We start from the raw sequence: 16,168 nt of genomic DNA, 5'->3' as shown, positions 1-16,168 counted from the left end.
AGTGAGTGAGTGAGAGTAGTAGTGAGAGTAGTAGTGAGAGTAGTAGTGAGTGAATGAGAGTTCTAGTGAGTGAGTGAGTGAGTGAGAGTAGTAGTGAGAGTAGTAGTGAGAGTAGTAGTGAGAGTTGTAGTGAGTGAATGAGTTCTAGTGAGTGAGTGAGAGTAGTAGTGAGAGTTGTAGTGAGAGTAGTAGTGAGAGTAGTAGTGAGAGTAGTAGTGAGTGAATGAGAGTTCTAGTGAGTGAGTGAGAGTAGTAGTGACAGTTGTAGTGAGAGTAGTAGTGAGAGTAGTAGTGAGAGTAGTAGTGAGAGTAGTAGTGAGAGTTGTAGTGAGTGAGTGAGAGTAGTAGTGAGAGTAGTAGTGAGAGTAGTAGTGAGAGTTGTAGTGAGTGAGTGAGAGTAGTAGTGAGAGTTGTAGTGAGTGAATGAGAGTAGTAGTGAGAGTAGTAGTGAGAGTAGTAGTGAGAGTAGTATTGAGAGTTGTAGTGAGTGAGTGAGAGTAGTAGTGAGAGTTGTAGTGAGTGAGTGAGAGTAGTAGTGAGAGTAGTAGTGAGAGTTGTAGTGAGTGAGTGAGAGTAGTAGTGAGAGTAGTAGTGAGAGTTGTAGTGAGTGAGTGAGAGTAGTAGTGAGAGTAGTAGTGAGAGTTGTAGTGGGTGAGTGAGAGTAGTAGTGAGAGTTGGAGTGAGTGAGTGAGAGTAGTAGTGAGAGTAGTAGTGAGAGTTGTAGTAAGTGAATGAGAGTTTTAGTGAGTGATAGTAGTAGTGATAGTAGCAGTGAGAGTAGTAGTGAGAGTAGTAGTGAGAGTTGTAGTGAGTGAGTGAGAGTAGTAGTGAGAGTAGTAGTGAGAGTTGTAGTGAGTGAGTGAGAGTAGTAGTGAGAGTAGTAGTGAGAGTTGTAGTGAGTGAGTGAGAGTAGTAGTGAGAGTAGTAGTGAGAGTTGTAGTGGGTGAGTGAGAGTAGTAGTGAGAGTAGTAGTGAGAGTTGTAGTGGGTGAGTGAGAGTAGTAGTGAGAGTTGGAGTGAGTGAGTGAGAGTAGTAGTGAGAGTAGTAGTGAGAGTTGTAGTAAGTGAATGAGAGTTTTAGTGAGTGATAGTAGTAGTGATAGTAGTAGTGATAGTAGTAGTGAGAGTAGTAGTGAGAGTAGTAGTGAGAGTAGTAGTGAGAGTTGTAGTGAGTGAGTGAGAGTAGTAGTGAGAGTAGTAGTGAGAGTAGTAGTGAGAGTTGAAGTGAGTGAGTGTATTAGTGAATTATTAAGTTAGTGAGCAGGTGAGTGAATGCATTAGTGAGTGTGCTAATCAGTGAGTAAATGGGTGAATGAATAGGTCAGTGAATAATTGAGTGAATGAGTTTGCTTGTAATTGAGTGAGTGAGTGAGTGAATGAATAGGTCAGTAAACAAGTTAGTGAGCAGATAAGTAAGCGTGAGTTCACTAGTAAGTAAGTGTGCTAGTGAGTGAGTGAGTGAGTGAGTAAGTAAAGAGGGGGATGCGTGAGTGCACTAGTGAGTGAGTGAATGAGTTAGAGTAAGTAAGTGCTAGTGACTGAGCAAGTGTTAAAGTGTGTGATTGCGTTAGTGAATAAATGATTGTGTGTGTGGGTGAATGAGTGAATGGTTTAGTAAATGAGTAAGTTAGTAAGTGAATAAATGTGAGTGAGTGGCTGACTTTGCTATTAATTAAGTGAGTGAGTGAGTGAGTGAGTGAGTGAGTGGCTTACTGAATGAGTTGGTGAGCAGGTGAATGCACTAGTAAGTGAGTGTGCTAATGAGTGAGAAAATGGGTGAATGAATAGGTCAGTGAACAAATGAGTGTATAAGTTTACTTGTAATTAAGTGAGTGAGTGAGTGAGTGAGTGAATAGGTAATTGAACAAGCAGATAAGTAAGCAGGGAGTGAGTGCACTAGTAAGTAAGTGTGCTAGTGAGTGAGTAAGTTAGTGAAGATGGGGATGGGTGAGTGCACTAATGAGTGAGTGAGTTTGAGTAAGTGAGTGTGTTAGTGACTGAGCAAGTGTAAAAGTAAGAGATTGCATTAGTGATTATTTTTTTTTGTGTGTGGGTTAGTGAGGGAGTGGCTTAGTGAATGAGTTAGTGAGCAGGTAAATGAATGCACTAGTAAGTGAGTGAATGAGTAAGTGAAAAAGTGAATAAGTGAATGTGAAAGTGACATAGTTCCACTGCTCCATATCTCAATGCTAGTAGCTTTATAGCTATCTAGCCCACATATTGCAATAGCCATTGTGCCAACAGATTAATATATATATATATATATATATATATATATATTATATAATTATTAATATAATATAATTATTAATATAATATATATAATTATTCTAATTCGTTGACCAGCACCTGTATATATATATATATATACAGTTGTGGTCAAAAGTTTACATACACTTGTAAAAAAACATAATGTTATGGCTGTCTTGAGTTTTCAATAAGTTCTACAACTCTTATTTTTCTGTGATAGAGTGATCGGAACACATACATGTTTGTCACAAAAAACAGTCATAAAATTTTGTTCTTTCATAAATTTATTATGGGTGTGCTGAAAATGTCACCAAATCTGCTGGGTCAAAAATATACATACAGCAACAAAATTTGTCAATTTTGGTGATGTAGCGAGTTGTGTCAATCAAATTAGCTTCATGTCATGGCCTCTTCACTTCTTGTAAGTGATTCTGATTGACTACAGCTGTTGACTTCTCATGAGCCCATTTAAATAGGGCTCATTTGACCCAGTGATTAGACTCAGCTACAAAAGCTACAATGGGAAAGTCAAAGGAACTCAGTGTGGATCTGAAAAAGCGAATTATTGACTTGAACAAGTCAGGGAAGTCACTTGGAGCCATTTCAAAGCAGCTACAGGTCCCAAGAGCAACTGTGCAGACAATTATACGCAAGTATAAAGTGCATGGAACAGTTGTGTCACTGCCACGATCAGGAAGAAAACGCAAGCTATCACATGCTGCCGAGAGGAGATTGGTCAGGATGGTCAAGAGTCAACCAAGAATCACCAAGAAGCAGGTCTGCAAGGATTTGGAAGCTGATGGAACACAGGTGTCAGTCTCCACAGTCAAGCGTGTTTTACATCGCCATGGACTGAGAGGCTGCCGTGCAAGAAAGAAGCCCTTGCTCCAGAAAAGGCACCTTAAGACTCGGCTGAAGTTTGCTGCTGATCACATGGACAAAGATAAAACCTTCTGGAGGAAAGTTCTCTGGTCAGACGAAACAAAAATTGAGCTGTTTGGCCACAACACCCAGCAATATGTTTGGAGGAGAAAAGGTGAGGCCTTTAATCCCAGGAACACCATGCCTACTGTCAAGCATGGTGGTGGTAGTATTATGCTCTGGGGATGTTTTGCTGGAACTGGTTCTTTGCAGAAAGTAAATGGGATAATGAAGAAGGAGGATTACCTCCAAATTCTGCAGGAAAACTTAAAACCATCAGCCCGAAGGTTGGGTCTTGGGCGCAGTTGGGTGTTCCAACAAGACAATGACCCAAAACACACATCAAAAGTGGTAAAGGAATGGCTAAACCAGGCTAGAATTAAGGTTTTAGAATGGCCTTCCCAAAGTCCTGACTTAAACCCCATTGAGAACATGTGGACAGTGCTAAAGAAACGGGTTCATGCATCACATTTAGCTGAACTGCACCAATTCTGTCAAGAAGAGTGGTCAAACATTCGACCTGAAGCTTGCCAGGAGCTTGTGGATGGCTACCAAAAGCGCCTAGTTGCCGTGAAAATGGCCAAGGGACATGTAACCAAATACTAATGTTGCTGTATGTATATTTTTGACCCAGCAGATTTGGTGACATTTTCAGCAGACCCATAATAAATGTATGAAAGAACAAAATTTTATGACTGTTTTTTGTGACAAACATGTATGTGTTCCGATCACTCTATCACAGAAAAATAAGAGTTGTAGAACTTATTGAAAACTCAAGACAGCCATAACATTATGTTTTTTACAAGTGTATGTAAACTTTTGACCACAACTGTATATATATATATATATACAGGTGCTGGTCAACGAATTAGAATAATTTGAAATAGTGCTATCATGAAATTCTTTGAATGCATTTTTTGTGCAGAAAGCAAATCAGGTGTTCACCGCACCTGTCCTACTCGTTAGACTAATCACAGAACTCGTTACCTGGAAAAAAAATTGCTCAGCTGAGCTTTCCAAAAGGCCCATTTAGGCCATTTAACTGTGACACTGTTGTTTTATTGAATTAGAATAATGGAGAAACCGTTTCATTGAATTAGAATAATTTTTATTATAATTACAATCATCACTTTCTCAGTATTTTGTGGCTGCCCCCTTGGCTTGTATGACTGCCTGAAGTCTCCGTGGCATCGATTTGACCAGCTTGTCGCAAGTTTCTGCACTCACAGCTTCCCAGGCAGTGGCGATATTCTGCTTCAGTTGGTCCAGCGTAGTAGGCTTTCTGTCGCGAATTTTCCGCTTGACGACGGCCCAAAGGTTTTCAATGACATTGAGGTCAGGCGAGTTGGCTGGCCATGCCAAAACTTCAAGCTGTTTTTTAGTGAACCAATCTTTGGTCGACTTTGCCGCATGAGCCGGTGCAAGATCCTGTTGAAATATGAAGTCTTCTTCGCCGAACTGTTCCTCAACAGTCGGAATCAGGAACGTTTCCAGAACATCTTGATATACGGCAGCATTGACAGTCTTCTTGAAGAAGCAGAGTTTCCCTACACCTCGAGCGGACATGCATGCAAACTTGACGGATCTTTTCACGCACTCGTGGTTGTAGGTTTCGCCACCATGACGCCAGACACGAGGACCTTGGTCACCGAGGAGATGCAGAAGCGTGATTCGTCACTGAAGACCACTTTCTGCCAGTCTTCAGCAGTCCACTCGCCGTGTTCTTTGGCCCACTTCAGCCGTTTCTCCATTTGTTTCTTGTTCAGCATCGGTTTTACTGCTGGAACGCGAGATTTGAAGCCGAGTTCGCGCAGACGACGGTAAGTGGTTGATCTGGAGACGTCAGCGCCGGTCTGCTTGTTCCACAAGTCGGTGAGCTCGGAAGTGGACTTGAACCGGTTGCTGACTGCGATCTTTCTCAGCTGCTTGTTGTCGCGAGCAGAAGTTTTTCGGACGCCGGAACAGTTGGTGCGCTTGCTGCAGTTTTTCTTGAGAGCTTTGCAGACGGAAGACTGGCTGATGCCGAGCTGCTCAGCAATTTTAGTTTGGGTCAAGCTTGTTGGCGAAGGGCTTGAATTTGAGCCACTATTCCGGTTGAGAGGTCGCGCTGCTTATCCATGATTGATTTTACAACTTAGAAATTCTACTCAACCCTGACTTTATACTGCACAGTGAACACTCTTCACAGAAAACAAAAATTCGAGCATTTATTCTAATTCAATGAAACGGTTTCTCCATTATTCTAATTCAATAAAACAACAGTGTCACAGTTAAATGGCCTAAATGGGCCTTTTGGAAAGCTCAGCTGAGCAAATTTTTTTCCAGGTAACGAGTTCTGTGATTAGTCTAACGAGTAGGACAGGTGCGGTGAACACATTTCAAATTATTCTAATTCGTTGACCAGCACCTGTATATATATATATATGTGTGTGTTTGTGTGTTTGTGTGTGTGTGTGTGTGTGTGTGTGTGTGTGTGTGTGTGTGTGTGTGTGTAATTGAGCAGTGGTGGTACACTTAACCAGGTGTGTAAATGCCATGAGCTTATAGTGCTACGGTGGTCACCCCCGGCAACCATGCTGAAAGAGAGAGAGAGAGAGAGAGAAAGAGAGAGTGAGAGAGAGAGATGGGAGAAAGAGAAAGAGAGAGAGGAAGTGAGAGAGAGAGAGAGATGGGAGAAAGAGAAAGAGAGAAAGAGAGAGAGAGAGAGAGAGAGAGAGAGAGAGAGAGATGGGAGAAAGAGAAAGAGAGAGAGGAAGAGACAGAGAAAGAGAGAGGAGAGATGGGAGAGAGAGAGGAATAGAGAGAGAGATGGGAGAAAGAGAAAGAGAGAGAGGAAGAGAGAGAGAGAGAGAGAGAGAGAGAGAGAGATGGGAGAAAGAGAAAGAGAGAGAGGAAGAGACAGAGAAAGAGAGAGGAGAGATGGGAGAGAGAGAGGAATAGAGAGAGAGATGGGAGAAAGAGAAAGAGAGAGAGAGAGAGAGAGAGAGAGAGAGAGAGAGAGAGATGGGTGAAAGAGAAAGAGATAGAGGAAGAGAGAGAGAAAGAGAGAGGAGAGATGGGAGAGAGAGAGGAATAGAGAGAGAGATGGGAGAAAGAGAAAGAGATAGAGGAAGAGAGAGAGAAAGAGAGAGGAGAGATGGGAGAGAGAGAGAGGAAGAGAGAGAGAGAGAGAGTGAAAGAGAGAGAGAAGGTGTTTACTTAATACCTCAGGCCTCAGGACAGCACTCTCTGAATCACACACCTGCGCAACACACACACACACACACACACACACACACACACACAGCTGTTTAGGTCTCTCTCTCTCTCTCGTTCGCCCTCCAGGTGTAGGGTGTCATGTTGTAGTTTAGGAAATGAGTTTCTACTACAGAGGTGATCACCTTCAACAGAACGTTTAGCTCACACACACACACACACACACACACACACACACACACACACACACACACACACACACACACACACCTGCCTACTTATGTAATTCTGCTCCTACTTTAGATCAACAGGTACAAGATAATAAAGATATTTGAACATATAAAAAAGGTAAAGTCTTTATATCTTCATATCCGGCCCCTGGAAGACGGTCAGGAATCATCATCATCATTTGCCTTTATGAGTTTCTATTGCTTCTATGAAAAAAACCTGCGTAGAGCCATCCTGGCTCCGCCCCTCACCCGTCAAAACCCGCACCAGAGCCCCACCTACTAAATCAGTGGAAGTAACGTTTTTTCATCCATTTCGTTCTGCTGGTTGAGAACCTCAGACAGTACACAGCAAGAAGAATTAGCCAGCAGACTTTGTCTGAGGGTGGGATCTATAACTACTGTCCATGGCAAGTCAGCAAATGTGTGAGATGTAAGAACTGTAATGTGCTTTTATCACAGTTAAGCATTAACTAATGGCTGGCCGAGAGTGATTTTGTGTAAAGAACCTCATGAAGATGTTTTGTATGTATTTTAGCTTGGTTAAACAGTTATAACAGGTATAATACACGTCCCCTTTAATATAATGAGCTAAACCAGGCAGTGCTGGGTAAATCGAGACACTGGTTCAGACGGTTTTACATAATATCACCCTCAGTATTCGCTCCTCGGTGAGGATTTGAACACAGCCAGATGGTCCAGAGGGAGCAGGAGGACTGACAGTAGCCGGGAGAATCCCCACAGGGCATATCCACACAGCCGGGCAGATGTGCACCACTGCCACTGCTGCTCTCGTCCCAATTCCAGCTGTGCCACGTGCCTTCTGGGGTCACTATTGATCACTGTGTCGGAGGATCCCTCCCCTTCCACCCACCCTCACTGCAGCTCCAACAGCTAAACACTCACATGGTGAACTCTGGTTCTTTATTGCAGCACCAGTGAAGTGATCCAGACTATGAAGGAACACATAATGAATCATGTAGTAACTTAAAAACAGTGTTAAACAAACCAAAATACTCTGTGATTAAGCTTTTAGATGCTCTTGTCTGAGGAGCTGTTAACTTGAGAATTAACTCTAGTCTTGCTTTCTTGGGGCGGTCCTGATGAGTGCCAGTTTCATCATTGTAACGTTTAATAGTCTTTTTGAAATTGCACTTGAGGATACTTTTAAAGTTCTTGAAATTAGAACATTACTCAAATATTCACTATTCACTGTATACCTGTAACTCTACCTCTTCACTACTTTATTTTAACTGATGCTCTCAAACACTTTATTAAGAGACAAGAAATTCAAGTAATAAAGGTTCCACTTTAAAATAAGGCTCCTTTAAAAAGAGTGTATAAATGGTTTATAAATATTTATAATGTGTAGATACTTAAAAAAACACTAATAAACAGTTAAAACAAATCAATAGAAAGGGAAGTAACTGTTAATCTTTGTTTTTTTTCTATCAATCAGCATTTACATGTACAGCTCTGGAAAAAAATTAAGAGACTGCTTCAGTTTCTAAATCAGTTTCTCTGATTCTGCTATTTATAGGTTTATATTTGAGTAAAATGAACATTGTTGTTTTATTCTATAAACTACAGACAACATTCCTCCCAAATTCCTAATAAAAATATTCTCATTTAGAGCATTTATTTGCAGAAAATGAGAAATGTCTGAAATAACAAAAAAGATGCAGAGCTTTCAGACCTCAAATAATGCAAAGAAAAAAAAGTTCATATTCATAAAGTTTTAAGAGTTCAGAAATCAATATTTGGTGGAATAACCCTGGTTTTTAATCACAGTTTTTTTCATGCATCTTGGTATCATGTTCTCCTCCACCAGTCTTACACACTGCTTTTGGATAACTTTATGCTGCTTTACTCCTGGTGCAAAAGTTCAAGCAGTTCAGTTTGGTGGTTTGATGGTTTGTGATCATCCATCTTCCTCTTGATTTTATTCCAGAGGTTTTCAACTTGGTCAAATCAAAGAAACTCATAATTTTTAAGTGTTTTTAATAATTTTTTTCCAGAGCTGTATTGTAGTATTGTAGGTAAGCATGTTAAAATGTAAATAAACTCAAAGACTGAACAGAATTACAGCACAGTGACTAAAAGGGTAAAATTAGGAACTTCTGAACATCAGCTTTCCTTAAAAATGTATTTTTAGCAGATTGATAAATTCGCTTTTTAACTATACTTTTTAGCTAAAGTGTCGTTTTTACTATCCTAATAATTCATTTTTTGTGTGAATGGTCTCTAATTAATGAAATTAAACGAGTAGTATTATTAAGAGAGACATAATATACTTTATATATTTACTTTTGCAAAGAAAGAAACTTTAAATACTTGTTAATAAATGCTTTATTTGTCTGTCTCGCTCCTCTCCTGCAGTGTTTTTTTACCAGTTCAGATGATGCTGATGTATCTTTTGTTTGCACATCTCTTAGCAACAGGCCTTTGAACAAAACAAATATAACCACTTAATAACATCTCACTCAGTGTTATCTGTACCAGCTGTGCTGTGCAAACTCAGTAAAAGAGCCAATCAGCATCTTCATTTCAGCAGGGGGTGGGCGGGGACAATATAGTCAAACTCAGGGGCGTAGCCAATGAGGAGAATAGTTAAGATCAGCAGTAGAACCAATCAGAATCTTCGTTTCAGCTGAGGTCAGGGAAAGATACAGTGGAGTTTAGTGGCAAAACCAATCAAATGTGCTCGTTTCAACTGAAACTGACATCCAATCAGAATGTCAGTTTCAGTTGAAGGCTGGACAAAACTCAACTGTCAAACCTACTGTGTAGCAGAGCCAATCAAATTCTTTATTTCAGATAGAACGCAGGGACAAAAGTCAAACTCGGCAGCAGAGCCAATCAAAATCACAGTTCCAACTAGGGGTGAGGACCATAGTAAACTTTGGCGGCAACCAATCAGAATTTTAGCTGTTAATAATAGTGGTAAATCTGGTAACACTTCCTATAAACCCTGTATTCATAATGCATTATACATGCATTCATAATGCATGATATGACATGCATAATACCTTATAATGACTGTAATAAGCCTTTATAATTGCTCATAAGTACTTACAGCGACATTCATAACACATTATAAACTACAAGTATAATGGTTTATAAAGAAACAGCGTATAATGCCTTATAATAACTGTTCATAAGAAGATTGTGTTACCATAAATCTTATTTACAGAATAACCAGAATTTAATCCGAATTTTAGCTAAATCTATCCTTTTAGCAGATTCATAGAAAATAGATGGATAGATATTTTTGATATTTTTGAGTCGAAACCCAAGTTAAAATACAAAATCACGCAAAATGTGCATTAATGTGATTTTTTCGTTTTTTACCATGTCTATGTGAATATCATTGAGAGGAAGTGAAATATGGAGGATAGTGACCCTCATTCCTCACTGTTATCCTCAGCCTTGAGTCTGGTATTGGTCCTGAAAGTCCCGCTCTGCTGGTTCAGGGCCAGTAGCAGACTGTAGTTTACTGTATGTGTGGATTTGTAGTTTTGTGTTTCCGTCAGCAGATATTTTTCTCTTACTCTCACTCCTCTCGGTTGTGAAAGTGCGCTCAGTCTGACGGTACGGGCGAGAGAGGAGGAGAGAGAGAGAGAGAGAGTTGTAGTCCTCGGGGGCACGCTGTCATTTCTGTGTCATTGACGGAGGCCCTGAGGGACTCCATTTCCCAGCAGGCCGTTCTCCGGGGACAGGGCTTATGTGACAGATCAGCCTGCAGGGCGCGAGACACACAGCAACAGATGAGCTCACTCAGCAGGAGAGCAGACAGCACACTGAGAGAGAGAGAGAGAGAGAGAGAGAGTGTGTGTGTGTGTGTGTGTTTCTGTGTTTGATGATGTAAAGTTAGAAAAGACAGGTTGTGTGTATGTATACAATAACATACACTCACACACTCTCTCTCTCTCTCCCCTTTCGCTCCCTTTCTCTCTCTCTCTCTCTCTCTTTCTCTTCTTTCTCCTACTTTTGCTCTTTTGTTCTTTTGTTCTCTCTCCTTTCCCTCCTCTCCTTCTTTCGTTCCCTCCTCTCTCTCTCCTTCTTTTGCTCTCTCTTTCTTTCCTTCTTTCGCTCTCTTTCTCTTTCTTTTGCTATCTCTCTTGCTTTCACTATCTCTCCTTCTTTTGCTGTCTCTCTCTTTCTCCTTCTTTCTCTCTCTCTGTCTCTCTCTCTCTCGATATATTTTGTATCTCTTTCTTTCCTTCTTTTGCTCTCTCTTTCTCCTTTTTTCGCTGTCTCCCTCACTCTGTCTTTTGCTCTCTTTCTTTCCTTCTTTCGTCTCTTTCTCATTCTTTTGCTCTCTCTTTCCTTCTTTTGCTCTTTCTTTCTTTCCTTCTTTCTCTCTCTTTCTCTCTCTCTCTTTAATTATTGATTGATAACTGAGAATATATATTTTTTTGTTCAATATATAGACCAGGTGTAAATTTAAAGAGTAGATTTAGATTAGGATTGGGATTAGAATTAAGATTAATAATTAGATTTTAGACTTTATGGTTAGGTTTAGCTTTTAAATTGAGTTTCAGGTTAGAGTTAGATTTAGAGTTAAGGTTAGGGTTAAAGTGAGATACAGGATTAGTATTAGGATTGGGATTATGATGAGAGTATGGTTTTAGGTTAGGGCTAGTTTTAGGATTAAGAAAATTGAGATTATAATAAAGTTTATCTTTTTTTTTTTTTAAGACCAGAGTTTAGAGGTTTAGTATTATGATTAAGATTAGATTATGGTAAAATTACTGGTAGGACACTTGGTTTTGTGGTTAGATTTAGAATATATGGCCGGAGTTCTGGGATTAGGATTAGATTATGGTAGGATTATTGGTAGAATTGAGATTATTATAAGAAAACAGTTTGTTTTTGGGTTCAGTCTGGGATTGGAATTGAGATTGGGATTGGATTCTGGTTTAAGATTAACGTTGAATTTGGAACCTTTGTTAGGATTGAGATTATAGAAATACAGTTGATTGTTGGGTTGACCGGAGTTGGATCTGGGATTGGGATTAAGACGGGGATTAGATTTGAAGTTAGCTTGAGCAAATAATGTGCTTCCATCATAATAAATAATAAAATCTCTCTCTCTCTGTGTGTGTGTGTAGACGTGCTGGTGAACGGTAAGGCGTGTGACTGTGACGTGGTGGCGGACTGTAAGGTGGGCGACGCCGTGCCGCTGGAGGTGAAACTGACCAATCGCAGTAAAGGTCCCGTGGGCCCGTTCTCCCTTACCGTCGTACCGTTTCAGGACTATCAGAACGGAGTCCAGAACTACGAGCTGCAGGACGCCGTCACCTTCATCGGCTCCAACTCCTTCTACATCGACTCGGTAACTCTCACACACACACACACACACACACTCGCAGGTAGAGAGCAGCAGAGGGGGCGGGGCTGTGCCCTGGGCGTGTGTATAATGTGAGCTGGTGTGAGAGAGACACATGCTGAGATCATCTTCAGTCAGTCTTGAGTGAAATCTCATCTCTACAGCTCTGAAATCAGGTCACACTCACTCCAGCTTTCAGACAGAAACCCTCAAATACTTTATATTAAACTCTATTACACTATTTGAATCTTTTTCTCTATTTATTACATTATTTTAACCCTTAGAACCCAATTGGCGAAAAATTGCGTCAAAAACGTGCATTGTGTATACAGCTTAATTATTCAGGAATGCGTCAATCATGCACCAAAAGCATTCATACATTGCGACAATAAGGGAACCCTATTGTTTTTAAAAATAGCACTGATCTCGCGCTGAACTTAAGTGTTTTTGAGAAATCTAGAGGTGAGATTGGGAAGAAAAATCAGTCTGACTGGTGCTGCTCATGTATTCTGTCACAGTAATAAACCAAGTAATGAACTATCATCAAAATCCTTATACTTTAATCTAATATACACTCTAATCTAATTATTACTGAAAAGAAAACTCTTGTGTGAATTGATTTAAAGTCTGTACATTGAAAAATATGTAAAAACATGGTTAATTTCATGAAGATTTTCAAATTCTGGGAGCATTTATGTCTCGAAGACACTTTTTTTTTGTCTTTTAGACATTGAGAAAAATAAAAGCATAAAGAAAAATAAAAGCATGTGGCTATAGCATGTGTCTCCTATCATAACTGTACTGTTATAACAAGTGAAAAAAGGGGAACTGCCAAAAACAGAAAAAAAAACTTGACTTTCAACAGAAGTCAGTGTAAAACGATTGTATTCCAAGTCGTTTAAAAGCATTTCTATTGGTCTATTCATCATAAAATTCAGGTATAATATAAGAGTAAGTGCCACATCCACATATATTTACAGGGGTGTATATCGGGTCATAGGTCAGCTAGCCCTCTTCCCCCCCGAGGATATGAGTGGCACCCCAGTACTAATTGCTGCATACTTCCTGACTACCTATTGACACATGAGATTCATTTCTATATTTTGCTAGTGAATATCGTACATATATTTAAAAAATAAATAAAGCTAATAAGTATCTAAACTCCCAACAGGTTCCTACTTTTAATGTCCCAATATTATGATATACAGTGTTCATATAGTGAAATCTATAAAAAAATAATGAAATTAAATTAAAATAAATTAATATAAGTCCCTATTTGGGTGGAGCTTCCATGTCGAACTTGTGGGTTTCCTTTGATAGATTGAGACATAGATAGATAGACAGACAGACACTTTATTGATCCCAAAGGAAATTTAGGCATCCAGCAGCAACAACACAATACAATAAGAAACATATTCAAACTATATAGAATAGAAAATATATAAAGCTTGAAAAATACTATAAGGTAAGGTAAAGATATATCTATATATCTGTAAACAGCGCAGTGCAATAGATGTTGCTAAAGGTCGTTAAATAATTAACAGAGCGTAAGTGTAAGGTGCAATGACATTGATTATAAAAGTGACTGATGTGCCATAGAAACATGAATATGCATACAATACAAAATAGTTGAGAAGTGAATATGTGAATACCCAATCATGAGTAAATGTACTTGAATGTAAGTGAGTCCAAAAACATGGAGATCAGGTAAATTAGATGCTCTAAATTGCATTGGTTGTGCCGTAGGGCTCAATACAGTCCTCCAGGTGGCCGGTGGTTTCCGGTTGAGAGTATGCTGTGTGTGATTGGCTGCAGCTTCTGTGGAGAGCGTGATTGTAAAGCATTGTAAACCTTGACTTTCTAGAAAGTCGTTATTGAAGTGTAACTTTTGACAAATTCATTGACATTGTGACCAATGCATGTTTCTATCTTCTCTGCAGGTGAACCCGGCGGGAGACTCCACCTGTGTGGGCGCTCTGCTCTTCCTCTACACAGGTGATTTCTACCTGAACATTAAGTTCCAGGACGACAGCGCCGGCCGAGACCTCCCACCCGCCTGGTTCTGCCTGCCCAGCGTCCACGTCAGAGCTCAGGAGCCAATCCAGGCAGCCGCCTGAGACCACCTGACTTTCTGAAGACTGTATCTACTATACTACTGCATCTTAAAAAATTAGAATATCATTAAAAAGTTACTTTATTTCAGTCATTCAGTTCAAAATGTTAAAAAAAAAGTCCCAGAAAATTGGAATATTATATAAGGCCAATTGGTAATTGGTTTTGGCAGTGTGGGAGTGTGCCAAGTCCTGCTGGAAAATGAAATCCGCATCTCCATAAAAGTTGTCAGCACTGACTCCACACTGCACTGAGTTTAGACTTGATAATAAAACACAGTGGATCAACACCAGCAGATGATCAGCATGTCTCTCCAAACCATCACTGATTGATTCGCTTGATTTGAATGTACTGATGATCAGTGATGGTTTGGAGAGACATGTCATCTGCTGGTGTTGATCCACTGTGTTTTATCAACATGCATGTTAATCAATGCTGTAAATACGAGCTTTTCTCATCGTGATGTTCCTGTTTTCTGTATTTATTCATATCCAAAAGCTTTAGCTGTGAGACACTTCCACAGATAGTTAATGAGTTCTGCTTTCATCCTGTTACTGAAGATTAGTTTTCTAATAATCTCTCGCTCTCTTTTTTCTTTAATTCTCTTTAATTCTGCTTTTTTTTTAAGGATATTTCATTTTTGTTTTATTTTTGTAATCAGTATTTATGAGATCCTGTGATGATGAATCTGGCTCCTTCCTGCTGGACTGTGTTTGTGGTGTAATAAATCTGATCGCTCTGCGTTTGTTTGAATAATTATAAATCATAAATGTGATATTATTGGGAAACAGCTTGAGGTTGTCTTTTCTTGTAAAATGATATGAATATTAGAGGAGAAATGAGGCGGTGCTTCAGTTCAGCTCTGTCACAATACAGGAAATCCCTATCTATAACTTATTGATCTTTTTTAACACTTTCAAAAGCTTTAAAATAAGAGAGATGTCCAATTACAAATAGTTTATCTAATCAAAGTTCCTATATATACATACATTTATATATACAATGATCATGCATAACGCTACCACAGGACACTTTCCACAGGACACTTTCTACAGGAAACTTTCCACAGTACACTTTCCACAGGACACTTTCCACAGGACATTTTCCACAGGACGCTGCCCACAGGACGCTGCTCACAGGCCAATACCACAGGATGCTGCCCATTGGATGCTGCCATCTAGACACCTCCTCCACAGGACACCACTCAAAGGATGCTGTCCGCAGGACACTACCACACAGACACTGCTCACAGGACACTGCCCACATTTTACTGCCCGCAAGGCTCTCCCTGTGGACACTGCTCAGGGGATGCTGCCACAGGACACTGCCCACAGGATGCTGCCCAGGGGACACTATCACAGGACATTGCCTACAGGACACTACCACAGGACGCTGCCTACAGCACACTAACCTCAGGACGCTGCCTGCAGGACGCTGTCCACAGGACAATACAACAAGATGCTGCCCACGGGACACTACCACATACGTTGCTCACAGGACACTGCCCACATTTTACTGCCTACAGGACACTACCACAGGACGCTGCCCAGGGGACAATACCACAGGACACTGCCTACAGCACACTAATCTCAGGATGCTGCCTGCAGGAGGCTGCCGACAGGACGCTGCCCACAGGACACTACCAAAGGATGCTGCCCACAGTACTGCCAAGAGCACAGTACCATAATACATTACCACCAGATGCTGCATACAGGATGCTACCCACAGGACACTACCACACAACATTATCATCAGATGCTGCACACAGGATGTATAGAGGACACTCCTCAGAGGACACAGGATGCTGCCCACAGGACACTGCCCACAGGATGATGCCAGCAAGATACTCCCACAGAACACTGCCAAAAGTAAACTGTCACAGGACACTGCCACTAGACGCTGCCCACAGGACAGTAACACACAACATTACAGCCAAATGCTGCCTACATGTTGCTGCCTACAGGACCCAACCCACAGGACACTGCTGAAAGAACACTACCACTCGACACTGCTCATAGTATGCTTCCTACAGGACACTACCATAGAATGCTGTCCACAGTAAACTACCCGCAGGAGACTGCTGACAAGACACTACCACAGGACTCTGCCCACAGGACACTACCACAGAAGGA

At 40.6% G+C, this 16,168-nt stretch overlaps 1 protein-coding gene across 1 annotated transcript in view; it reads left to right on the top strand.

Moving 5' to 3' along the window:
* The window catches only part of LOC125799083 (trafficking protein particle complex subunit 9-like), a 141,213-nt gene extending 126,389 nt beyond the window's left edge, over positions 1-14,824 (top strand). Inside the window, exons 5-6 of the mRNA XM_049474916.1 lie at positions 11,707-11,930; positions 13,865-14,824. Of these exons, the coding sequence (XP_049330873.1) occupies positions 11,707-11,930; positions 13,865-14,041 (401 nt within the window). The 3' untranslated portion in view covers positions 14,042-14,824. The remainder of the gene's footprint in view (positions 1-11,706; positions 11,931-13,864) is intronic.
* The last annotated feature ends 1,344 nt before the right edge of the window (positions 14,825-16,168 follow it).

This window comes from Astyanax mexicanus, chromosome 2 (genome assembly GCF_023375975.1).
Source record: "Astyanax mexicanus isolate ESR-SI-001 chromosome 2, AstMex3_surface, whole genome shotgun sequence".
Taxonomy (NCBI): Eukaryota; Metazoa; Chordata; class Actinopteri; order Characiformes; family Acestrorhamphidae; genus Astyanax; species Astyanax mexicanus.
Note: the sequence above shows the minus strand (reverse complement) of the source record. Positions and strands in the feature narration are given on the sequence as shown.